The sequence below is a fragment of the Aulonocara stuartgranti genome (genome assembly GCF_965226115.1).
Source record: "Aulonocara stuartgranti genome assembly, chromosome: 13".
Taxonomy (NCBI): Eukaryota; Metazoa; Chordata; class Actinopteri; order Cichliformes; family Cichlidae; genus Aulonocara; species Aulonocara stuartgranti.
This window is the reverse complement of record NC_138949.1, coordinates 17,534,948-17,562,512: the sequence shown is the minus strand read 5'-3', so window position 1 is coordinate 17,562,512 and position 27,565 is coordinate 17,534,948. Positions and strand designations below refer to the sequence as shown.

At 37.8% G+C, this 27,565-nt stretch overlaps 1 protein-coding gene across 1 annotated transcript; it reads right to left on the bottom strand.

Annotated features, from left to right (window-relative positions):
• Positions 1-479: 479 nt before the first annotated feature.
• abcc2 (ATP binding cassette subfamily C member 2) lies at positions 480-27,191 on the bottom strand. Its single transcript, XM_082556663.1, has 32 exons — positions 26,661-27,191; positions 25,459-25,635; positions 18,300-18,440; positions 18,082-18,219; positions 17,781-17,903; positions 17,413-17,468; positions 17,072-17,327; positions 16,732-16,919; positions 16,237-16,414; positions 15,507-15,761; positions 14,152-14,217; positions 13,856-13,993; positions 13,626-13,772; positions 13,462-13,546; positions 13,288-13,354; positions 12,839-12,965; positions 12,039-12,215; positions 11,544-11,711; positions 9,893-10,076; positions 9,524-9,659; positions 9,280-9,382; positions 8,977-9,196; positions 5,985-6,139; positions 4,933-5,088; positions 4,651-4,850; positions 4,409-4,535; positions 4,191-4,292; positions 3,071-3,214; positions 2,041-2,199; positions 1,784-1,950; positions 1,333-1,527; positions 480-1,226 (listed from the first exon to the last, which is right to left on the bottom strand). The coding sequence occupies exons 1-32, from the start codon at positions 26,703-26,705 to the stop codon at positions 1,097-1,099; spliced, it is 4,710 nt and encodes a 1,569-aa protein (XP_082412789.1). The 5' UTR covers positions 26,706-27,191; the 3' UTR covers positions 480-1,096.
• Between the last annotated feature and the right edge of the window lie 374 nt (positions 27,192-27,565).

Sequence of the window (27,565 nt, the reverse complement as noted above, 5' to 3'; positions counted from 1 at the left end):
TGAAAAGTACTCTAGTTCCACTTTGTCATAAGTACACATACAGTTGTGGTGAAAAACATACATAAACTCATCATTGATATGAATGTCATTGTAATCTTTCAAAAAAAAAAAAACACCACAAACTTCAATACCAACTTCAACATCAACATGTCCCTGACATGGTATTATGAGCTGCTATTATGTCTGTTTGCTGTCATTCTCAACATACCTTCCAGACAAATTACTTTGTATGTTACTAGTCTGATATGTTCGTTTGAATTTACCTTAATTCTTCAGTCTCATAAGTCTCAGTTATGTAAGACTTTTCCCCTAACACACTTTTTGTCTTTTAATGATTTCTTTGAAGTCATCGTTTTCCAGGATGGAATGATTGTACAGCACACATACCGAGTACATGTCTACTAATATTTGGTCAAATATTGTAAGTTACACCTCAGGGTGACATTTTTGGTTGCTGTCAACAAGATTCTGGAGTAATTATGGCTGGATATTTGACCATCTTCTGGACAGAATTGGTAGAGTTTAAATGGGTGAGTTTCCTAGCATAGACCCGGTTTTAAGTGTAATCTACAAATTTTCAGTAAGGTTGAGGTTAGGGTTGGGAAGACCATTCCCGAAGCCTAATATTAGCCTGTTTTATCCATTCCAAAGCCAGTTTTAATAGATGGATGTAAATGGATGCAGAGGCCTGATCAGTATTAATTGATTTCATTATTTGATTTTTTTAGTTCCTGGATATACACATGTTTGTGGGAACCTGATCTTACACAGGCAAGATGTTTGCATGTTGCTGTCATATAAAAATACAAATAAGTGCACAATCATAAACTGATAACATTGTGTCAAAAAAAGAGTGTTTTTTTTTATTTAAAACCAGTTAAGCATGATTTCAGAAATAAATTTTATTTTTCACACATAAAATGTGTTACATATACAATATGTTTTCCCTATGTTTTTCCCTATAAATACAATACATATGTCAGTGTTTCTTTACATAAACGTAAAATCCAGTCTTCACAATGTAACCTACAAATAAAACACATACACAGAAAATTGTGGCCGTAAATCTTCCCTAAAATAACAGTATAAGTAGACATTATAAATTTGTGTTGCTTTCTAATGTTATCCCAGCATCTTTTGCCATGGCGTAGAAATGACCTTCCTTTTCAAGCAGGTTGCTCGGCGAATCAAATTCCACTACTTTTCCAGCATCAAGCACCATTACCCTGTTGGAAAGAAGCACAGGATTTAATAGTAGCCCACTGAGAAAAAACATTGTCATGAATTCCAAAAATTTCATCCAAAAATGTTAAGGGAAAAGGTATAACTCACCTAGAGCTGTCCATGATACTGTGCAGGCGGTGGGCGATGGTAAGGACTGTGCAGTCTGAGAACTCATTGCGGATGGTGTTCTGAATCAGGTTGTCTGTCTCCAGGTCAACAGCTGCCGTGGCTTCATCCAGAATTAGGATACGTGACTTTCTCAGGAGTGCTCGAGCCAGACACAGCAGCTGCCTCTGCCCAACACTGGAAAGATTGTATTAAAGTATTGATATCTCAAGAGGGTTTATGCAAAAAGCACACAAGGAACTCATGTGTATATGAAAGTTTATGCATGCATGTTTTTTTGAAAATTGCATTAGGTTTAGACTAATGAAGTGTGGAAAAGGTATACATCTAAAGAATTTTGCAGCTTATGTGCCAACATTCCCTAGGTTTGAGTTTGAAGTCATCATCATTTTCAAATGACCACAGAGGCCGTATTGTTAATTTTATTACCCACCTGAGGTTTTCTCCTCCCTCTGCCACTTCATGCTGTAACCCTTCCTGCAGCCCTGATACATAGCTCTTTAGATGAGAGAGCTCCAGCGCTCTCCAAATCTCCTCATCGCTGAACTTGTCAAATGGATCCAGGTTCATCCTCAGTGACCCCGAGAACAAAACGGGATCCTGTGCACACGGGATTAAAAATGTCAGTGTATTTTTTTAATAATATACTTAATTCTTTGACAAGGTTATTGTCTATATTGATGTGTATACCTGTGGTATAATCGTAAGTCTGTTTCTCAGGTCATGCAGGCCTATTTTAGAGATATCTACATCATCAATGAGGATGCGACCTTCAGCAGCTTCAATAATTCTAAACAGGCAGTTGGTAAGACTTGATTTCCCAGCTCCTGTGCGACCGACAATACCGATCTGAATGCAGTGAGAGAAAACACATAAGATCAAAATAACAGCTGGCACATATTTGAAAAAAGTTTTCATAAACTGTTGTCACAACAGGTAAAGAAAAGGCATTAAACAATGCTGACTGTAGATAATTCCACAACACAAGGAGCTATATCTTGTTCTTTTATATGTTGTTGCAATACAGACTGTCTTTTCTAATGTGTACTTTGACTTCACTGTATTCAGGGTGTTCACATTGTGTCCACTTCACATTATCAGTATGTCATTTGACATTTTATCCTAAAGATAGGCTAGTTACATATTTGGATATCACAGTTGTTTATAGTATAGAGTGATGTACAACTAAAGACACAAGCTGACAGTTTACATTATTTTTTACTGTTTGTTTAAAATCAATTATTGTCATTACTGTTTGTTCTGTGGCTTTTTTTTTTTTTTTGAGTAAATAATTAACAGACTGGACTGTAAAACATCAAAAAAACTAAAGTACAGAATGTCAGTGCTTTATAGGACAAAGTTACATTAAAATACAAATTATTTTTTTTCTAAACTCAACTAAAAATAAACTTAAAGTCTACCATCTGTAAGCTACACTTGAGAAACCGCTATTATTTTAGAAGCTAGTGATAGAGGAAAAAAAACAAGCTATAATTTAAGCAACCTCCATGCAAAAAACAAGAATTTTTATAGTATTTGAATCTGTATCTCGTGTGAAAAACATATTAGATATTGTTTTCTATATCTTGATCTATTTGATCTACGAGGTTACTCTGTAAATCATTAACATATTAATAAATCCTGCATGAACTTTATACATGCATGCTCTCTCTCTTTCACTTTGTCTCTCTTTCAGATACACACACACACAAACACGTACCTTCTCAGTGCTGTCGATGTCACAAGTGATTCCATGCAGCACTAAATCCAATTCGGGTCTGTAACGCACTTTGTAGTTCTCAAATTTCACTCTTCCTGCCTCTGGCCACTGCTGTGGGGGCCGAGTGTCAGTTACCCAGTCAGCCTGTAACAACAAACACAAACAGAATAAATGAATCTTAGCTAGTCTTGATAACGTCTGCATTATTATGCAGACGTTATCAAGACTAGCTAAGATAACCACTAGAATATATCTTTTCTTAAATTGAAGCACTCACATATACATACAAAGATATTATAGTAATATCAAAACCTACATAAACATGCATTAAGCAACAAAATTTCAACATTATAGTTGTATTTGAATTGCTACGTATTTAAACACTTATAACCTGTTATTGTAATGTACATAAGAATGTCATAATAAAACAAATGTTGCCAATACAAACAAAGTCAAATTTCTAACATAGTTTATTTAAATATATATGGCATGTTATATAAGTCTGACCTATTAAAAGATTGTCATTATTTGACCTTGAAGAAGAGATCCAGAGTAACTTGATATTTAGAGTCCCCATTATTCATTCCCTATATATCTAAATGTTGTCAGCACAATCAATGGCAGTAGCTGTGGTGTTTATATGGTAGTATTATATGTTGACCATATACACCAAAGATTCTAAGGCTTTTTGTCCATTTTCAACCAATAAATCATTGAGTTGTCCTTGAAGACCCTGGTGGCCGTAAGCCATATTTGAGTGGATTGTTAACATGATCCCACTGTAAACTCAAACAACAAAGTTTAATCAAAATTCAGTCAAAACTTCCAAGCTGTCATGTTTACAGACAGAACGGCAAGCATGTAAATGCTACAAAAACACATAACCTCTTTGGCGAAGGTAACAATGTGTCACTACTCAAGATCAGCAGCTAAAGCCCAGTGTACGTGTACGATATTGTACTAAATTGTATTATTATTATTATTATGTTTTTATCCCCGTTGCATTGTGGTGCTTACAATCAACTAACAACCTGAAGGAATCTTGAAATTCATGCCTTATTAAGATAACAGTAGAGTTTCATCTAATAAAGAGAATTGTCATTAAAAATCTTCTACATACCTCATTCTCAAGCTCAGTATATTCACTCACTCTCTCCACAGCTACAATATTGGTTTCCAGCTCTGAGGTCATCCTAACCAACCAGTTGAGGGTCTGGGTTACCTGCAGAACAGTGTAGAATAGACGTCAGTGTTTAAATTATTGCTGGATTTTAGTATTACCAAATACATAAACAGTGATGAAATAATGATAAAGGTATGAGTGTTTTAATGGCTCACATTAAGGGCATATGATATAGACAAGCCAACCAGGCCACTGTCAATAGAATCTCTGGAAATGACAGCAAACAGAGCAGAAAAAAACACCACCAGGTTTCCAACAAACTCCAGACGTATGGCCAGCCATCTGTTGAGTAAACAAGTGAGTGAAATGTCTAACAGTGAAATGTTAGGGTCAGTTTTATGAGCAATTTACATCACATGCTTCTCTGTGTTTGCAGGTACACCGTTGAATATCTGACCTGTTAGACACAATCCACGGGTAGACGCTTTTGAGGTTTTCATCTATAGTTACTTCATTGTGTTTAAGAAACCTTTCTTGATGCCTGTAGGCTCTTATCACTGACAGGCCGGACACCGTCTCACCAAAGTGAGAGTATATCGGTGAGCGAGACACAGAGTCCAGTCGCCGCAGCTGTCTTGAAGTGGCGACATAAATGCGCTGGGTGTAGAGAGAAAGACAAAACAACATTAGTTTCCTATTCTTAGTTAGTTAGGCAAATCTTCTTCTTCTTTCGGCTTACCTGTACAAAGAAGTAGATCACTGCCAAAGGAATGATGACTATGGCAAAGAAAGGGGTTGCCAGGCAGATGACAAATAGCGTCCCCAGTACACCCAGAAAACAGAGGAGCCAGGAGCGGACGGAATTAGGAATGGCCTCATCTATAGTAAAAATATCCTTTAGGATAATAGTTGGAAAGTTAGTATTTATTAAAACACAAGTCAAGTACATTTTTATCAATAAAGTGCATGTAAAAAAATCAAAAGTAATATTAAAAATGGTGAAATTATAAGAGCAAAAAAAGTGTTAAATAACACAACAAAACACAATACCTGCTGAAATGAGGAACTTGGTGCAAATGTCAATAAAAGGAGGTGTTTTTTGTGTTTTTTTAATGGTTTATCCACCAACTTTTTTGTGTACTTTGAAATTTGAGGCAAAGTTGGTATATAAATATATATCAAAAGCTAATTAAATTTTTTGTTGATAAATAGAATATAGTAAGATCAAACTGGTCAAAGACTACTCAGCACACTGGAAGAGAGAAGGTTCTAGAGCTAGATGAGAGGATGACGTCCTAAAAGCAAAGGTTTTGTAAAAGAGTTTAAAATAAGTTTTCACAGCATGAAAGTGTTTTTACAACTGGAGCTGCATCATGGCGATCATAGCGGGTGGGTAAAACAAGATAAGAACACAAGACCTTTGGTTTTTGTTAGACGGGTTAGATATAAACCCTGTTATATAAACTGAACTATGACTCATAACACTGCTTTCAAGCTACTCAGAATACATTAAAATAATCTAATCCTGATTTTTTTTTTTACTCTAGTTTCTACTAACACCTGTACCAATTCCAGACAGACCAGGGTACATTCTTGTATACTTGAGGAGGCATTTGGGAAGGACTGTATGCAAAGGTTTAAGCAGAACTGGGGAACATTCCACTTCTATTAATTTTGAAAAATGGAATTAAAAAATAATTGCATCTTGTACTTGTAAACATAAAAGCCACAGGATGAGAAAATAATGAAATCTAGAAAAGGAATGATTAAAAAGTGAAATACAAATGCTACCTTTGCAAAGCGGTTGACCACTCTTCCAATAGGTGTGGTGTCAAAGAAAACCATGGGAACTCGCAGGATGTTGTTAAGCAGTTTTGAATGCAGGATACGAGATGCATCGACAGAAGCATTTGCTAGGAGCAGTGTGCCGACGAACACTAAGAGACCTGCAGTAAAGGTAGGAGGGTTTCTAAATTATTCTATACTCTTCACAAAGAAAAATCCACTTTGAATGGAACATTAAACATAAGACTCAAGTGTGCTTTTTATGCCATTTGCAACAATTACTTGTACAAATTCTAACTGTCTAAAGTTAACTGGATTGGGCCAAGTTTGAAAAATCAAATATTCCTAATGACAAAGTTTAGCTTGTAAAAAAGGGACAAATAAAATGACGAGGTACAAAATTTCAATGTACACCCGAGTCTGTCTGTCTTATGCAGAGACAGTTACCTTTGTACATCTTAAAACACGATCCACTAGTTACTGCTGAAAATATACCCCTGCATTTAATAATTCAGGGAATAATTACTGTAGTTGTGTTCTCTTTTATTCTGAACAAAAAAAAAACAAACACACACACTCACAGACACCCACTCTAAACCCTCTTTACACTAATTACCTGTTAGCTAAATACTTAAAGTTCCTAAAATTAGGCCCCATGTTAGCACAAGCATTATTCTGAAATGTTGAATAGGGCTACATCAATTTAGCTTTTTCTTTTATGGTTTTAACATCACTGAATTTGAAATGAGATATTTTATGATTTAAGTACTTGAAGAACTGCAAGCCTTCAAGTTCTACCACAATTTGCAATTTGCAAATTTTATACACATCATTGAATAATATTTTAAGTCCAGAATATCCCAATAACTGTCTACTGGAAAAACCCAAGTATATCTACAAGCATAAGGTAAGCATACGATTGTACAGTATAAGATAAGCATAAGCATAAGATATTATTGAGAAACAGATTAACTATTTAAATTGTTATAAAATGAGTTGCATATCGACTGGACACAATGTTTCTTTATTATTTTAATATCCAGTCAAACAGAAAGAAAATCTTTACGCAGTATAAAAAATACTGTTAAAGTGCAAATAAAGAAAGAACAAGAACATGCTATAGAAATTATGTGTTACGTGCTGTTCCCTTGTGTTTGCTTCCTCTTTCTTCTCTCGTCCTCTGTGCTCTTCTCTCACCTTTTTCACTTATGTACTTACTCCTACTTTCACAGATGCGTCTGCCACTGAGCTTCTATTTAGAGGAAAAGGCTCTTGCTATCCTTCGCCCAGCCCAAGCAGCTTTTTAGCATCTCTCCTATTTTCCTCTAGTTTCTTATACTATGAGTAGTTTAGAGACGGAAATTCCAGGTCTCTCGCCCCATTGTGTTGCTTCCACATCTTTGTTTCTTTCGGCCAGGCCTCCGGACATTTAGTTTATTTTATTTTCTGTTCAAATAACACAGCTGTTAGTGAGAAACTGAATCTCAGGTGTGGCATCCTCTGTGTGTATCACAGTTACTGAGATAAGTTGAAGCCTTTATATGAGTTAGATTATTAAATGAGAAAATGAACAGACATACGGTCTGTATAGCCCACTTAATAACATATCATATATCTTGAGAAGAAGCCATTGGAGATCAAGAAATGAAGCTGGGGGCAGTTGTCATGGCAACTTGATCTGATCATAGCATGGCTGTAGGAAGAAAACGGTCTTTGATAGGGGCAACAAGACCACAGGATTTAAAATTGAATACCCAAATGACTCACAGCTTTAATACTCTATGATTTGATTGCCTTATTACTTACATTACTGAAAGCTTTGCATTGTCCATAGACTGATGATAAGCTAACTGTCATGGGTTTTTAAGAATTAAGAATCAGTATGTGGGAAAATCAAATATAACAAAATTTGAGTGGTTGAGCTTCGTTCATCTCATGGGACTTCTTCCCGTGAGAAGTCACATGTTATATGTTTGACTGATGGGAAGACCTATGTGCAAGAAAGAAAGAGTAGTAATTAATATGGCTGTCTACGCATGTGTTAGGATCCTAGATTTTTGGGCCATGTGCTTTAAGTTTGATGGTTTTGGCTTTGAATTTTATTTCTGTTTTGTGAAGTTTTTATGTTCTTGTCCTAATGTTTTCTCTCTTTTGAGTTTAATCTTATTTCCCTTGAGCTCCCAAGTTTTGTTATTTATATTCTTAGTCCTTAGTTCTGTAACTATCTCAATCTCATCTTCTGTCCTTGTCTGTGTTTTGGTTTGGTCTGTGTATAGTTCACAGGTTTTTGTCAAGGTCATAGTGTATACCTGTTTATGTTCTTAGTTTATAATATTTTGCTGTCAGGCAATATTTCCTGTCTTATTTTAATGGTCCCTTGTCTCTTTTGCGCTATGTTAAGTTTTGCTTACTGTCTTCGGTCACTTAGATTCCTCTCAGCCTTGATTCCTTGCTGTGTACTTATTGTCTGAGTCTCCCTCTGGTCTTTGTCACATCAACTAGCTTTCCCTATGTGCATGCTCTGGTTGTTTGTAACCAGTAAGTGTCTGATTCACGTTTAGCTTGTGCTTTGGTAGTTTTGTATTTTTCTCCCTGAGTTCCCGGTAATAAAACTGTTCAGAGATTAGTCCTGTCTCTGTATCTGCAATTCGGGTCCGCTCTCTGCCAGCCACAGACTGACACATGACAGCATGAGCCCCAAAAACTCTTGATCACTATAAGTCTGCAAAGAAATTTCTCAAAATATTTACTCAAATTTACTCATTTATACCCATCTAGTTCTTAAATATGACCTCCTGATAAAAACTATAGCACATATAAAAATATACAAAACTGGATGTTTAGGTTGTATCTAAACCATGATAATAATGATTTAATAATTTAATAATGATCCCAAATTTTACGGTGGGGAATTTTTCTTTCTCCAAGACATACAGTTCCTTGAACTTAATTAACATGAAAATATTTGCAAATAGAAAAGGATTCAGTGTTCAGTTACCCTGAGCCACTCCAAGAGCTCCGAACACTCCCACCCTTGTGTCCCTCTTCCAGGAAGGGTATGTCATGTTGTAGTACTCCACAGAATCACTGGTCCAGTCACTCAGCCACAAATTCTGACCGATGAAAGCAGCGTTTTGGATGAAGTAAATCACGAAAACCATGGCAGAATATCCCCAGCCCATGGCTCGCAGGTACTGCAGGAACACTGCAAGCTTCACCTGGAAATCAGCGCGAGACGGCACTCAGGAAACAGGCAATCATTTGTTGTAATCTTGCGCTTTGTAGAAAAACATTGTGTTACCTGTCCTGTTTCCATAGTTTCCTTCTCTATAAGCTTCTGGCCTTTCTTTGGTTCATCAGCATTTGCAGATTTTTTAATGGAAGTATTTCTTCTTAATCTGACACTAAAAAAGGTGAGAAAAATGATCTGGTAAAACATGATTAAATTATTATATATTGTCCATATGTGTTGCACATTCTGCTAAAGGTGCTATTTGAGACAAGCTGTTTCCCTGGTTTAATCTGCAACTTTAACAAGCTCGAACCTGCCATTGCGCTGGCTGCGGCGGATGCTGTTTTCTCGCTTAAGTGTAAGTGATACAGTGTCCTCCAAAGCACCGTCAGGTTGGGCATCGTCTCCACCTGGGATGAGCTCAAAGTCTTCTGCGTCCTGGCCCTCACCTAAATTAACAATATACATGGTGTTTTACATATGTGGCAGTAATTTATGGTATTTGGGTCAATATGTGAACAACATCAACACAAAGTATCCTTAAAAGATGAGAAAAGAAATGTAATTAATTAATTCATATTTGTGATGTATAATTTTAGCATAGATTTTGGTTGTAAAACTAACAAAACAAGCAATGTGTGCAGATCATATTCCTAATATACTAAGAAAAGGTTGCAATCACCTGTTTCTGAATTTCTCTGATTGTTCTGCTCAGTGGCATATGTGTCGAGAAACTTAGAAAAAGCTCCTCCACTGGCACGAAGGTTTTCATAGGATCCAACTTCAGAAATGACTCCATTCTCCAAAACCACTATTTCATCCACGTATGGCAGGAAGCTTATGCCATGAGTCACCAGGATACGAGTCTGTATGGTCAGAGATATATGAGACTGAAGTTTGAAATCACAAATTACTTAAGCCAAATAAATAAAAATATTCATATGTACTGTATTGTATCGGCTATCAGATAAAGGTGTCACAGAAGTAGTAATAAAGCATATTAATTAAATTTAAAGTAGGCATTAATAAATATGTTGAATGAGATAGTTATTAATATAAGAATAAATATACCTAAATTCAGTTGAATCAGTTTAAGTTTAGTTTCACTCGACAATTATTAGAAGAATTAAATATACACCCAACAATATTTTAAAAAATTTAACAAAACATCCAAACTTTTTTATCAAATGGTATTTTAGAAAAATTATAAAATAGTGCATATGTTAAAAAAAATTCACAAATACACTATTTTAAAACTGAAAGAAAACAAATTGCAGTTCATAGATTGAATTCACAACAGTTGGTTTAATCATTTAAAATCATTTAAAAAGTTATCAAACTTTTGTGATATTTTCTATCATAGTCTAAGGAGCTTGGAAAGAAAAACGTCTGGACTTCTTTAAGTTGCTTGAAGACGTTTCACCTCTCATCCGAGAAGCTTCTTCAGTTCTAGGGTCAAATGGTGGAGAGTCCCAGATTTAAGCCCTGTGGGAGTTTCCCTCCAAAGTGGGACAAAGGACCCCTTGATGATCCTCTACCTAAACACATGAGCCAAGGCATAAAAACGGGTTTAGGTCACTATCAGCCAAGGTTTCGGATAAACAGGCTGTAAAACCTCGCCCCACCCTATCATGTGATTTCCTGAGGTCAAATGGCCCAGGATATGAATGGGCATTAAGGCATCTGGGAAGGGTCTCAGAGCTGGATTATAGAAGGCAGAAAGTTGGTGTCGTAAACCACCGCCTTGGTTCAAAGATGGCCGTTCACAGTGGACATAGATGGCTTCTTTCACTCCTCTTTCAAACCATCTGTCCTCTCTGTCCAAAATGTGAACATTGGCATCCTAAAAAGAGTGACCTTTGTCCTTTAGATGCAGATGGACTGCTGAGTCTTGTCCCGTGGAGGTGGCGCTTCTATGCTGTGCCATGCGTTTATGAAGTGGCTGTTTGGTTTCTCCAATGTAGAGGTCTGGGCATTCCTCGCTACACTGTACAGCATGTACTACATTGTTAAGTTTTACAGTGTTTTGGAGTTTTGTCTTTGGGATGAACCTGGAGAAGTTTCTTGGATGAGAGGTGAAAGAAGTCCAGACACTTTTCTTTCCAAGCTCCTTAGACTACGATGACCTGGTTGACTGAGAACCTTCACAGACAGAGTTGACTGGTGAGCCTACAAAACAAAATTTTATATAGGAACAAACCAAAGGAACGAACACAGCAACTTTTGGTTAAAAAGTTTTTTCCATTACAAACTACATGCCCGGTTTCCAAATAATAGCTATTTTAAAGTGAAATATTTAATGTTGATCACAATACAAGCAGTCAAGCACAAACCTTGTTTTTAAGTATTCCATTGGGTCCAATAACCTTTTCAAAGAGATGCTTTCCTACGTGAGAGTCCACGGCAGACAAAGGGTCATCTAATAGATAGATATCAGCCTGACTGTAGGTCGCTCTGGCTAAACTCACACGTTGCTTCTGACCCCCTGAGAGGTTGATACCCTGAGAAGAGAAGAAAGGAGGGGAAAAGAAAAGCAGAGGCAAAAATAGGTTAAAAAAACCCCCACACAGAGCTTCTTTTAAATGCAAAGAAGCTTTTCCTTCAGCACAAGAACAACATTTCAATATAGCATTAACCCTGTAATGCCAAGTGCATCATATTTGATACATGAGTTTTTCAGACATCTACATTGTAAATGTGATTTTTTTTTATTTCTGAAAATATCACCAATAAATATTTTACAAACAATAAAAACCATATACATAATCTTTATAAAGATAAAAATATTTGTGTAACCTAAAACTTGAATAATTCAAAGTGCAACTCACCTTCTCTCCAATCTCAGTGAGGTCTCCTCCAGGCAGCAGCTCAAGGTCTGGGGCAAGAGCACAGGCCTGTATAACTTTTTTGAACCTCTCTTCCTCATGTGGAGATCCAAACAAGATATTATCCTTCAAAGTGGCATTTTGAATCCAGGCTTGCTGTGGCACAAAAGCAAGAGAACCCTGGAAAGAAATACAGTGAAACTCATTTGCTGATGTCTAACCAACCTTTTATTTTGCCATAGAAATTTTGGCATTCATGCAGTTTTTCATCCAGAACAAATGTTACACTGGCTAGGAGGAAATAATACCTGAACTAAAGATACTTGTGTAAGAAGGAGACATACAAGGAACTGTTATTACATTTCTCAACCTTTTAAAGATTTAAAAACACCCTAAGAACTGATGGTTTAGAACACAAGTTTCATTGAAATCTTAGGGTCTGTACATTTTAATAATGTATGTTCTGCCTTTTTTTTTTTTTAATATCTTTGCTCTCTTCAATAAAGTCTTTTGCTCTTTATTGTATTCTGTTTCCAGTTGACTTTACTGACTTCTGTTTATGGCAATTCCATACTTTTACTCATCAAATAAACCCAGAAAATCATTGATCAAGAATAATGTTCTTTACATTTAAAAAACAAATAAAAACTTTAAATAAACAATAATAGTCTCCCGATGAAATCAGTTTTGAGGAGAAATAAGAAAAGGCTCTTCATTTGATACACTAAAGAAAATAATTGAAATAAAAGATTTTTTTTTTTAACGCACACTGTCAGATACAAACGGGAAAAAAAAGCCATTACCCTAATGTTGATAAAACCTTTGGTACTGTGCATCTCTCCAAGGAGGGCTGACATAAGAGACGACTTTCCTGACCCAACAGCTCCCACTACGGCAACCAACCGACCAGGCTCAATGTCCAAATTCACACTGGACACACATAATAAATATGGTCATTACTGTAAAAACAGTAGGAAAAATACAACTGTGTTTCATAAATGTGTGGAACATAGTGTACCATTTGGATAAAAAAAGCACGCAGTGATTTGCAAATCATTTAAACCCTACATTTAATTTAAACTAGGACACAGATGATGTTTCATATGTTGAAAACGAAAATTTGTGTGAACTTTTAAACATATCCTGAGTTTGAATTTAGCCAGACAGGAAAAACTTTTAAAAAGTGCCTGAAGCAACATCTCACAGTTAATTAAGTTAACTAGTAACTTTTTGATGACCAACACAGACATACTCTTTCAGCAGAGGCTTTGCATCTTTTTCCCAAGCAAAGGAACCATCACATATGCTCACAGCAGTATCTAAAAAATGAACACAGACCAAGACAGAGCTTAACAGATGATAAAAACTGTGACTAAGCTTCAATCTTCAGCTGTAGAACAAGTGCAAATTCTAATGGTGAACATACTGAAACTGGGGTCTTGGCGCACAATGTCACTGTCGATGTCTTCCCCTGCCAGAAACTTCTCCAGGCGCTTCTTAGACACTGCTGTCTGAAAATTCAAAGAACAGGTTAAGTTTGATGTTATCACAGGCTTGATACATGTGTCTCATCTAGTTCTGTTCACTTACTTGCACAATGGAAGCAATGAGCATGGGTAGCATGGCAAGAGGAAATCGGAGGATGTTGAAGAGAGAGATGGAAGTAAAAGCTTTCTCAGCAGTTAACACATTATCGCTGCTCACACTAACAAATACTGCAAACGTGGCCAGAGAAACCTGCAAGTACAGACAGTTTAAGAAAAAAGGTTGTTTACCATTGGAATCTAGTCTCTACAATGACATCCCTTCACAGAACTCACCAGAGCTGGAGCAGAGGTGAAGATAAAGGTAGACACGGCTGTCAGGTAGGCAAACTTCTTCATGACTTTTAGTTCTTCCCCTCTAATGTCTTCCACCTGCTTCTGGAAGGATGGCTCCCAAGCATACAGCTTCAGAATCTGGTGGGAGACAAAAGAAAAAGACAGTGAGGAGGCAGTGAGGCAGAAGGAAGCACTTATGGTCCAAGTTACTGAATGCAGTTTCATGAAGCATCAAAGCCTTACATGTAAGGAAGGCATCTACATACACCATAGATACACTGAATAAGGGAGCTCACCTTGACCCCGTTTAGAAGTTCATTCATGATTTTCATTCTCTTATCTTTAAACTTCATGTTCTCTACCTGAAAAGAGACACAATGTAGCTCTTTAAACAAGCAATACAGAAAATTAACATTAATAATGCAGACTTTCAGCCTTGATTAAAACATTAAACAAATTAATCATTAAGTGTTTGGAAATTAAAGCCATTGATATTTATTGTAACTCAAAGTAAACACAATTTCAAATATAAGGACTGTTTTAAATAAATGGACAATCATTTCTTTAGTCCACGGACGCCAAAGTCTATAACCCATGGACATCACCAAATGCTTTATTTCCGCCCTTGAGATTGTCTGCCAGGCCACGCCTGAGCCATCTTCAGTTTCTCACTGTTTGTGACTCTTTCTGCCTTCAGTAGGTGAATAGCATGTTCTATAGGGCTGACAGCAGTTGACTAACTCAGCCATTGAAGAATATCCCATTACTTTGTCTTTAGAAATTCTTGATATGCTTTGGATTATTACCCATTTGAACTGAACCAGTGTCAGTCATTCGGTTTCTGAGCATTTAGCACTTAGAATAGCCCTGTATACCTAACAGTTCATCACGCTACTTTCATGACCAGTCACATCATCGATAAACAGTAGCAATCCAGTCCCACTGGCAGCTATGCATGCCTATGCCATTGTCTCCATCATGTTTGGCTGATTTCTGTTTCTCTACTTCTTCATTTGATTTGCCGTTTTTTGTAAACCCTCTTAACGGTAGACTCTAAGTGACGTTTTTTTCCTACCCAAGGAAAAACAAATGAAGTTCATATGGAAGTTTATTAAGGAACATTTTTAGTCACACGTCTATCTGCTTCCCAGGTGTTTGGTGGCTAATCAAAGCTTTACATCACTTCTACTTTCTCACACTGTCCAGCTCATTGCTGACATCACTGGTCTAGTCCAATCATCTTTCAACACCTCTATTACTTGGGTTCCATCCAAGCCTCCATCTTCATCTCTACCAACAGCTTCTAGACCCCCGTGGGTCCTGCCCTAATTCCTATTACCACTGGGTTTCCGTTCTTCTGTGATGGACTCTCAGATTCTAATCGCTGAATAGCTTAATGAAATCCTATATATCAATGAATCATGTTGAGTTCCTTCCAATGAGCTCTGCTTATTGGAGTATCATTTTGATACTACTATACTTACTTTGGGCCTCTATTCCATATGGGGACTGAAAAAAAGATTCTTGTAATGCATGCAATAATTTTGTTAAGCCTCTTGACTTAAACCTGAAAGTCAAACCTACAAAAATGTGTGTCATTGTTCAGACACCTATTGATTGTACACAGAAATGATTTGGCAGCTCTGCTAACCTGGAGTTTTCTGGCCTTGGTTGCCAGAAATCCATTGATTGGAACCATTAACACCATGACTCCCAGTCCTGCCAACACAGAAGGCCCTAACTCCAGCCACAGGAAAACAATGGATATGATGATCTGCAGAGGGCAGGACCACAGCAGGTGGATAAAGTTGGTCACATCATTGAAGCGCTGGGCATCTGCTGACATCAGGTTCACCGTTTCCCCTACTGTTGACTCCTTACGAGTGTCATTGGACACCACTAATGCCTTAGAAAAGGAATTAAAAAAAGCATATCAGCCAAAAAGTGGCAGGTACATGAAGTTTTTGGCAATGTTAGAATGAGTATTTTCTTCATTTCCTGGTATATAAGAATTGCAAGAAAAATGTAATAAAATATAAATATATATATTAAATATATATTCTAATTGCATCATAATTCGTCACAATTAAGGTGAGGGTTGTTGCCAAAAATGATTTTTGAACTCGTAGAGTTAATCAATCAGATCATTAGTGAAAGTATTACTGGCAGAGCAGACAGATTTATCCTGTAAGTGATAAGTATGTACTCGTGCTGATGAAAGCGATTTTTAACTAAAGCATCTGACAATTAACTTAAGCAGAAAGCAATGACTGGTAATTTATGACTTCTGATATGTTAAAGTAATTTATATTACGTAGTCTTTGATTTTTTTTTACACCAAAGTCAAACAAAAGTCATTCTATCAATCCCGTTTGTTTTACCTTTTTGTACACAGCAGCCATAAGTGCAGTGCGAACCCTCATGCCCAACACAAAGCAGCGCTGGAAATACTGTTGCAGGGTCAGAGACTGCAGCAGAGCCACCACCATCAGCAACACTGCATACAAATAGCCCTCCCAGGCATATCTGGATTTGTCCTGAGTGAAGGAGATCATCAATCTAGGGGAAAAAAAGAAAACGTATGGATATAGCATCTCAACACTTTCTACTATGTGTCCTTCACTTTTTTCCTGCTTCCTTTTTTACACTTATTTAGCAATTTTCTCTTTCCATTCAGGCACTCCTGTTATCAGTTGTTTAAACTGATCAATAAATAGTGAATAGTTAACCCAAAGGCTTTGACAATGTTGATTTTAAAAACCTTCAAGGACAGCTAAATGGATTTTTAAAAATGTTTACATGGGCAACAGAAGCAACACTGTTCTTATGTGTTTCTGTACTTTTGATTCTGTAATATTTTGCAATACTTTACTCACTTAAGGAGCTGAGGACTGACAAAGGTTAGCACATCTTGCACAAGTTTGAAGAAGGCAGATTCGATCAGAATCCATTTAAAGGTCTTGTAAAGGGTGGCAATGAGCCATGAATTGGGATAGTTCTCTTCCTCCTTGTTTTTGTCCTTTTTCTTTTTCTTCTTTTCATCTTCCTTCTTCCCCCTTTCCTCCTAAAGGAACAGATTGTTTAAGCACAGTTGATGAGATTTATTCAGAAAAAAAACATAGTGATGTTGATTAGTGGTGTTAATGAAATGTGTTTGGACTGTAGCTCAATATAGTGTACATGTGAGTGGAAGTGATTTTGATTAAATGCTCTCACCATCATTAGTACATCCTGACTGACTCCTTTCCCCAGACCACTGGAAAGCCCATTTTGCTGTGGGTCTTCCTGGGCACTGTCTCTGGTTTTAGCTGATTTGTTTTTCATCTTGTTCTGGAAGCGGACCCTAGCTGCATCCAACTCAGGCTTCATGAAATGCTGGAAACGCTCATTGATGAAAGCAGTGCTATCACTCTCATTCAGATCCCACATGTCCTCCTGAACCAGAGGTTGTTTGTAGCCTTTTAAGACCATACTGTAAAAACAATGAGAACTTTGAAGACATGGAGCACATATGTAGGTGCTTGTTAAGATTCCTACTATACTGACTTTAATGTTACCTGTTTAACCAGTTGAATGTGATTCTGCTCAAAAATGGTGCACCTGCTTCAGGATTCTGTGGATAAAAAAAAAGCGCAATATCATATCATATCATATTTAACCCCCTAGGGCCTGGCTTCCACATATGTGGACATCACATTTTGGGTTGTCTAGACCAAAATACTAAATTTTGCTCTCAGAAACCAAGTAAAAAAAAATCTGGTAATTCTTTGTTTTTACATTCATCAGGTCCCAATCAGCCCAAATAGCAAAGAACGACTGAAAATGTGTGCCATGAAAGAGTTCAGGTCTTAGGACGTTAATATATGCTTATGAACTTAATCCTCTGAAAACAAACAAACAAAAATGAATAACAAATAAAGGGTACCTTTTTTATAAAGTCTTTAGCTTCTGGGGGGATATCAGCCACAGTAGAAAGAACTAATGAAATCAGTTCAAGCCCAAAAGAAATGTAGAAAAGGCTGAAACGTGGGACATCACGGACCTCGCCCTAATTGCCAAAAATGAGAGAAAGAAAAACTTTAAAGGGTCCCGAAGATGAAAATGGTGTGTTATGCAACACATGGAGAGCTAAAAGTCAATCATATCAAGTTATTGCACCATGTCTGAGTAAATCTACTATTTGTCTTCTACTTTAATCCAACTTGATTACATGTCTTCACTCATACCAGTCTGAGAGCCTCTCGTAGGAGGGTCTGGAAAGGAAAGATGTCACACAATACAAGGAGTAACCAGAAGAAGAAAATAGAGGCAGAGTCTATTGCTCCTTCCCGTCTTAATCCTTCATGGCAAAGCAGGACAAGGATCTAACAAAGAAGACACATCAGAACATAAAAACAAATCCTTTCAAATTTAAATAAATAAATATAAAGGTTGCTCTATTTACCCATGTGACTGCAAATAAAACTGGATTTGCGTAGTATGCAGCAGCATTTTTTGAAGATTGGTCACTGTTTGGACCAAAATCTTCTCCTAGTGTGACTCCCAGGTGTGCTATGGCCGTCAGGAACAACAGAGACGCCACAAGCTGAAGGAAGAAAACACAGACCAGACATGAGAATAAATCATGTTATTTTATTTAAAATGCCTTTTCATAGATTTTAACCAGTACTGTGTTTTTATGTTTTCATGGTGTGGGATTATAATATTATTTTATGCCATGTTAGACCCCTAATTAAAGATTGTGAATTATTATGTAGTTTTAGTTTGCATTATTCTCCTGAATTACAAGAAGGTGATAACTATTGAATTTGTTAAACTGATTTGCATTACATTAGACTGCTGATTTATTGTGAATGAATGATATTGTTATATGATGCATTATACTGCTGAGTTATAAGAAATACTGTTCGCAGAAAGTCATCGCCTTGTTTGTCTGATTAGAAGAGAACAGAACATACTGGAGAGGTTTTCTGCCCCATCTCAGCAGGAGCAGATAAACAGGGAGCCAAGGTCGTAGCTTAGGCGCCGTGTGAGAGAAAGAATGTGAATGTTTAGGCTTTTATGATTAGGTGGGGGCCACTAGAGGCTATAAGAGTTTGATCAATGCTCCACCATTTTGAGATCTGATGCTGTCTGCATACAGTGTCCATCTTCCACGTGTGTGATCATTAAAATCATCGTTTGACTCAACCCGGCCGGACCAGTGTGGTTATTTTGGTTTTTCCTCTTGTATCCATCTCCAATATTTGAATCCGTAACAGTTTGGGGGCTCGTCCTGTGGTATTGGGGTGGAAGTTGGAGGTTTGGACAGTCCGAGGTTGTCGAACGGACAGGCACGAGCCAGTGGTCTGACGTGAGTGGGCATAAGCCGGCTTATACGAAGGTAAGGCACTACCTGTTGAATCGATTTCCAAAGTGTGCCAAATTGGACATGATAAAATTAAAGTCTACTCACTGAAATTACTGGTAGATGTCTGTTTTGATTTTGATGAAAAATCTCATGAGTTAAAGCAGTTAGAGGCTGCTAAGAAATTGAGTTAGAGGCTCAAGTAGTTGACTTTTGTTTTAAAGTGTTATAAATTATTATAGGACGGCAGTTAGAGGCTGCTAAGAAGCACAGTGCTCAGAGGTAACGCTTGCCAAGGCCGGGGACGCCTAGGCCTTGTCCTCTTTGAGGGATAGTCAGTTGGTAACTGTGGAGCTTGGGGCACTCCAGAATAACTAGTGGTTGCACCACTTTACCGTTTGGAATGGTATCTGCGCTTGTTTGGACACTGTTAAATTGAGTTAGGGACTTTAGAGATTATATGATTATAATATTACAAATAAGGTTTTGAATGACTAGGGTGAATGTTTGATGTTTGGCTGGGTTTTGATATAGAAGAGACCAATCGTGCATGATTTAGACCGGCACTTCAGTCGGCAGAGTAAGATTGAGTGATAAATACAGCTGTGATTTGTTTCAGTTTTGTGGCGTGAAGCAGGATTTATAAGATTTTGAAGTGACTCTTGGTTCAGCTCAATAATATAAGCGGTTACATTTGATTTACTTTTGGTTTTATCATAATATAAGGTTTGATCAAGCACGAATTTCAGCACTAGAGGTGGTGTAGTAATTTCATTTTACTTAGATAAAAGGCATGCTTATTTCAGGGTCATGCCGAATTGAAATTTCACCTATAGGGGATCTTCTTTACATGAATTGCATTTGTCACAGTGAGTATGAATAAATGACTGAATACAGTGAATTTTCTTGAGGGTGTGTTTCTAGGGATAATTATTACTGGTTTTATACATTCAAATTAATGGAGGATTGTGGCGGAGAGTGTGGAGAGAGGACGTGAAGACAGCTTTGCAGCTGCTGGAGTGAGTAGCTGTGTGTGTGAGACAGGAACTCTGCATGCCCATAAAAGGCAACTCCCTGACTGTGTGAAATGTGCACCAAGAGAGAGAGAGAGTAAAATCTAGGCAGATGAAGCGAATGGATGTTTTCAGAAAAGAAATACTAAGCGAATTTTTTAGTGTTTTAATACAGGTGGATTTCTCTCAACCTGGAAACCTGAGTACAGCGGCAAAAGCATAAACAGAATTGGGACGACAGACAGGCCAAGCTTTGGCTCAAAAGTTTACAGCTTGACCTCTCACTTTGTCCCCACCCGGAAAAGAAGCTTAAAGGACATCTTCTCCTCCAGTTATTGGTTACCATCACTGGAAATTTTCAGGCAAGTTTTTGACTGAATTGTTATTGGCACCATGTGTCCCTGAATCTCACAAGCAAGCTCTAACTCCTGGCTGAAGACATGGAATGCTGTTATTTAAGGTGGGAAATCAAATTTTGGGAAACAAAATAAAAACACACACACACAACCAAAGAAACATATAAGAAAGGCACGTGTTAGAGAAATGCCTCGTTTGAGAAAAAAGTTAAAATAACCCACCTACAAACGCACACACACGCAATGAAGAAACAGCTTACATTCATGAACACGTGAAGATTTTCCAGCAAAGTTAAAGCAGCGATACTTAACATACACCTGTTGTTAAATGATAAAGTTTACCCACTACTAACAAATAAACTCTCTGGGTTGCAGGACAACAACTTAACTTTAAAAAAAAAAGGGACACTGGTCTGACCAACCAGTGATGACACGACAGATTTAGTGGTAAAAAGATTCAAATTGTGAGATGTTTTCTGCTGATTGATTAATACAAGTGATTACTGAATGAAAGAAAATTCCTTTTTGGGTTTTTAAACATGAGCTTATGAATTTTAACATGTACCTGTGTTGTCCTGTCAACTTGGTGGGTTATGAGTTGATTATATAGTGAGAAAAACCAAAAAAAGGGGGGAGAGAAGGCTGACACAGGGCCTGGCCCCGTTGTTTCTCCCCTCTCTGAATAACACAGCCAACACAACATCATTTTCCTGTTCGTCTGTTTTTGTTTTGTTTTTGTTTTTTCTCTTTATGCTTGATTACAGGCTGCTTTGTCGGCCCGGAAAGCCGAGGCTGACCTGGACTCCTGCTCTCCTCTACCATCTTTGATGTGATCCTGACCAAATGCTACAGCAGCTGGACCCACAACAACAACCTGAAAATGTCAACACTGCTGCAGGAAAACGATCTCATGCAGCGGAGACAGAGAGCGTTAAACCCAAGGCCTGTTTCACTACACGGGGGAGATTTCCAGACAGCTTCAGCTGACAGAGCTGTGACGAGACGCCCATTAAGCCCAGATGAAAAGTGAGGGCGAGCAAAAGAATTCTGACCTTAACAACTCTGCATTAAAACTGTGCAGGACAGTGACGGACCAACACGGATGATCGGGCGGCAAAAAGGGCGTGCCAGAGACAGGAGAAGTAACTGAGGTCAGGAGGCACCTCAGAATGGACAAAAGCACAAGAAGAAAATAAGCTGCAGGCACAGGTGTCGGGGCTCGGCCAGGAGCTGACCTCTGAGAAGAGCCGAACAGCAGAGCTGCAGAAGGCCGTGGAAGCAAAGCAAGAGAAACATCAATGGACTTCAATCTGACTTGTACGGAAAAGACTCTGAGGTTTCTGCCCTCAGTAAGAGCTCAAGGCATCAGAGCAGAAACTGAGCATGGCTCAGGAGGAGCTGGCTGATAATCGAACCCATCAGTCAGGCTTGGAGTCCCAGACACAGGACTTGAAATCAGGCCGGAGCTACTGAGAAAAAAACGGTACTGACTTTAGGATTAGTAAATGTCCACAAACAATTCACCCAGCCTGTAAAAGAAGGGTGGATGTTTTGTCTTGCTTTGTTTTGTTTTTACAGGAACAGAAGGATGACAGGGACTGAAGGGGGAGGCTGTAGCTTCACATGAGTGTGAACTGCAGACTTAACCCTTTGGTTGCTAATTTTGAGTTACTGATGTTTGCATTAAGAATATTGTGTTTTAGTAGCTGTGTTTCGATTAATATATCACATTATATTGTTGGGAAGGTTAAATGCTAAAGTGAAGAAAAGCTTTGATTTCACTCATGACTGAACATGTTATTATTAACCATAGCGGGCCTCTGTAAAAAGTCAATTAACTGTTATAGAGGGGGGGAAAAAAAAGCCAAAAAACTCTATTAATATCTATGGATAACAGGGAAATGGTAGGCTTGTCACATTCAAAATGGAGATATGTAATAATAAACACTGGTCCCCGTTTTTTAGGTGCTTTCTTGAAATAGTCAGCAATTTAAAAGTAGGATAGAACCGACAGGGGCATGTGCTGAGAGGTGGTGCTGCACAAGAACAAAACCAAAATAAAGAAAAATTATTGTGTTTAGCTTTGATAAATTCAAATTAAAATGTACCATTACACTCAGAGGATCAATATGAAATCAAATATATGCTAATTTTGTATGAAGTAGGCTACATGACTGATAACTGTTCTGTCCTGAGCTTTTGTTTTTACAGCACCCACTTGACCACACCAACAGTTTCTCGCCACCAAAAGGGGGTACTTGCAAAGAATAGGGAGGAATATCATCAACACTGGGAAAAGTAAGCCCCGAAGGGGGTGATGACACCATAAATTTCATTTATGGTCAAATTCTCAAAATTTGACCCCAAACATGAAAAATTCTTCAAACATTTAGAGACAGAGTGGAGTTCTAGATAAACATAATGTCGCAAACCAAATAAGGATGGAGCATTGGAATCGATAAGATGGTGAAATAACACGCAGTAAAATGTTGATCGTGTTGATTATGTTTATTCCAGTGTGCAGAGCAAGGTTATTATCATTAACGAAAACTAACGAAATAACGAAAACTAGAAGTGAAAAAACATTTTCGTTAACGAAAATAAAATAAAATTAAAAAAAGGAAAACTAACTAAAACTGTAATGAGTGTTCACAAAACTAACTAAAATTAACTGAATTTATAGCAAAAATGTGTTTAGTTTCATTGATGTGTGCGTGTCCTACAATAGTCAAGGGTGAAAATGAAGTTTAGTTTCCAGATTTTTTCTTGCTGTCTCATTATGCCAGCAGGTGGCCAGTACGTTAGTCGAGTCGTCTGTGTTGCTGCTCCGTCCACGCACAGAATCATGTCAGGAAAAGTCGGGAGAAAGCGCCAGAGTCCAATTTGGGATTACTTTGAATATGACTGTGTTTTGGATAAAGCAAGTGTCTTGTAGTGGAAAGACACAAATTATGAGGGACATTTCTAAAGGGAAAAAATCCCACAAACCTTAAAGTGCACTTGAAAAGCTCACACAAGAAGGCTAACCTAGCTTACCTAAAAATATAACTGAAACTAATCAAAACTAAACTGAAACTAAGGATTTTCAAAAAAATAGAAACTAAACTAAACTAGCAAACAATTGGTAAAAACTAATTACAACTGACAGAAAATTGAAAATCTGAAGTCGAAACTAAATAAAAATAAAAACTAATGAAAATTGCAAAACTATTAAAACCTTGGTCCAGACTAAGATGGCGTTGGACATCTTCAGGGCGGAAAAGGGTTGGTGTGACCAAGGTGTGGTTTGGCTTGTTGTATGTATATTTCAAGATGATATGGCTCTGGGTGGACCAGTTACCAAGGCATGGAAGGAGGACGGACTCATTAAATAAGGAGAAGGAATTTTCTGGGATTGGAGATCCTCTGGGTGAGTGATTGACTAAAATAAAATAAAATAAAAGCTATTTTTCATTATTGATTGGTAATAGATTGATAATTGGCCACATTTACAGCTGTATTGACTTGTTGTGGACGTAGTCTACTTCATGTTTAAGCACTCTAATTAACAGATTGGAAATAGTGACATTAAAGGACAAGTATGCAGCGCCACTCTGTCAGTTACCAGTGACGGTGGGGCTCAGTGATGAATCAGGTGAGCTGGATTCATGGCTGAATCAAAACAAAGCTTCCCCTGCTGTGGTCAGTAAGGGAAAAACAGGGGGAAATATAATTTAAAAGAGGCATTTATAAACGTTTATGTGTGAAGTTTATAAACGGGACAAAAGGGGGTGTTTTACTGTTATTTCAGCATCAGCATTATCGTTACATCAGAATCATATAACAAGCATTGCATTAAACATTGCTTGAAGCTTTATTCTAAAGAGCTCAACAGGGGGACTGTGGGATTATAATATTATTTTATGCCATGTTAGACCCCTAATTAAAGATTGTGAATTATTATGTAGTTTTAGTTTGCATTATTCTCCTGAATTAGAAGAAGGTGATAACTATTGAATTTGTTAAACTGATTTGCATTACATTAGACTGCTGATTTATTGTGAATGAATGATATTGTTATATGATGCATTATACTGCTGAGTTATAAGAAATACTGTTCGCAGAAAGTCATCGCCTTATTTGTCTGATTAGAAGAGAACAGAACATACTGGAGAGGTTTTCTGCCCCATCTCAGCAGGAGCAGATAAACAGGGAGCCAAGGTCGTAGCTTAGGCGCCGTGTGAGAGAAAGAATGTGAATGTTTAGGCTTTTATGATTAGGTGGGGGCCACTAGAGGCTATAAGAGTTTGATCAATGCTCCACCATTTTGAGATCTGATGCTGTCTGCGTACGGTGTCCGTCTCCCACGCATGTGATCATTAAAATCATCGTTTGACTCAACCCGGCCGGACCAGTGTTGTTATTGTGGTTTTTCCTCTTGTATCCATCCCCAATATTTGAATCCGTAACAATGGGAAAACAAACTGAGTTCTTCCCTTCAAGGTTTTGGAGAACTGATAACAGATGCCTGCCTTTCTGCTGAAATTACAGAGTGCAGGAATGACACATCTCTTTGTTCTTCTGGTGTGGATCTCTTGGCCTTTCCACGAAAGAACAGCACATACACAGTACATGCATTTATAATAAACTCACAAACCTTATAGGAGAATTTTCCTTGCATGTGTTTGTACAAAATGATGTACAAACTTTAACTGCTGAACCTTATCTTACATTCACATTCTGAAAAAAAGTGTTTAAAATGTCGACAGAAAAGACAATTTTTCCATGTTAAGGTCCAGATTGCAGATGCGTGGTGTAAACATTTGAAACCAAAAAACAGGCAGCTGAGTTATAAAATTAAGCATTTGTGTTTTTGATGGGATGTCTTTATCAGAGAGTATTTCTTACCTGTTTGCAGATGTAAAGCTTGGACAGGTGCTTTGTGTTTACTTTTGGCCTTCTAAAGAGAGGCACCAGGTGCCACGGGGCAAAGAGCCACAGGAAGCCCAGAGGTATCCAGACAAGAACTGTCTGTTCCACACATACTGGGATGTCTGGGTCTGGTCGCTCTAGATATGAAGCATTCTGAAGGGCACATACACACACACAAACACACATGCATCACAAAATCCTGCTGGCAAATCTCATCAATCTCCCACCAATATTAAATCACAGGCACAGACTCCGTTTATCACAGATTAAAACGTTTAATGTGTAAAATTATTTTTGAAAAAGTCTAGAAATGGTTCGAAGTTTAACTATCGTCAGACCAAACAGTTCAAACTAGAAGTATAACATGGTAGCTTATGTGAAAAAAGCAGCAATCCTTACCATTTTGTGTTTTCTTTTTGAAGGTGGCTAACAGCGATACATAACTCTTTTAATGGCTAATGTATTACTGTATTGAAGCAAACATCATGTGACTGAAGCGACACATATCTGAATGTACTTTAACAAGTGTTTTTATTTAAAAATCTATAATAACACAGAATTAAAGCTGTGGCCGAGTCACAGGTTACGTCATGTCCTAGTGATTACTGGCCTGTCACATATTTACTATGTGTAAAGGGGAGGAAATGCTGATGCTGCTTATGATAAAATTCTGTATAAAACTTAATCATCTATTTTTCTGTATTCTTGGAAAATCCACTTCATGCTTCCTATGAAAAATAGGAAGCACAACCTTCTATAATGATAACAATGAACAGCTGTTCATTATTGTGTAATCTTTCTGACAAAGTCTTCAATGTATGCTGCCTTTTAATCTGTCTCAAATAGGTTAGATTTTCTCTCTTGTCATACAGTAGCATAGAAAGAAGCACAGAAAGGACTTCAAACATCTGGCTACACTATGACATCAGCGGGTTTCTGGCATGATGTTTTAAGATATTGTGTCTATCTTTTGCAATTCTCAACTTATTTTCCAGACAATTTACTTTGTAGGTTACTAAACATATGTGTTTGCATCAGCTTATTGAGTGATTTTCAATCTCAAGAGGCTAAAAACACTGGAGGCCACAGTGAATCAATTTACCTAAATTCTTCAAGTTTTCCTCAATTCTTAAAAGTTACTTTTTTACTTCTTAGTTATTTCTGTTTGTTAAACTCACCCAAAAAATGGACCCACAGTACTCCTCCAGAGCTGCCGCACACATGCTTTACAGTGATGGCTTCAGTCAACCTCAGCTGACCGGACAACCCGACGCCTCTCACCCTCTGCTCCGCTACTGCCGCGTTTGACTCAAATACTGCTGCTTTCTCCTCTGTCCGCCCACACTCCACTGACAATTACAGGATGTGGCTGTGAAGGACTTTGATCCATGAAGCTTTTAAGCTGAAAGAAAAAGTTGCTTATTCCCTCTGCAGAGAAAAGACACTTATACTGGATTGGTGTAAAGAATAGAAGAACTGATAGTCATGTCCCGAATGCTGATTTCTTTCTTTTTCGGCAGATGTTCTTTAGTTGGATAACAGTGTCTTCAAAAAGTCTACTACAGCTCTCCTAATGAGCCACTGAGAACATCCAACAGATTTAGCAAAGTCATTGAGCATCGAGCTTTGCACCAGCACAAAGACACTCCTCCACACTCACGTGTTTAAAGTTCAACATGTCGTGCAGATGGGTTTCTCACAAAAGAGAAGGCCTTGCATAAGTCTTACCATGCAGTTTTTGCAGTGTTGGGGGACAGCCCACCAAAGGGCATGTGTTTCAGGAAAGGGAGGGAGTGGTCTCATTAGACCCCTTTTCCTGTTATGTTTCCACTTCTCCTCAGCACGTCTTCACTGTCTTCTGAACCGAGACTCATTTGTGGAACAAAAGTCAGATTCAATCGGATCAAAATCAATTTGATTAGATTTGGGTAGTCATGCATTTGAATGAGGCTGCTGAAGGTTGAAGCTGCTGAACTGTAAACAAGCTGCAGGCTGACAAACTGCTAACTAGTGAAGCTGTTTCTTTCTCGTTTGCTGTTTTTTGTGTCCCATTCTGATCAGGGTGCATGCTCCAAAAACCAAA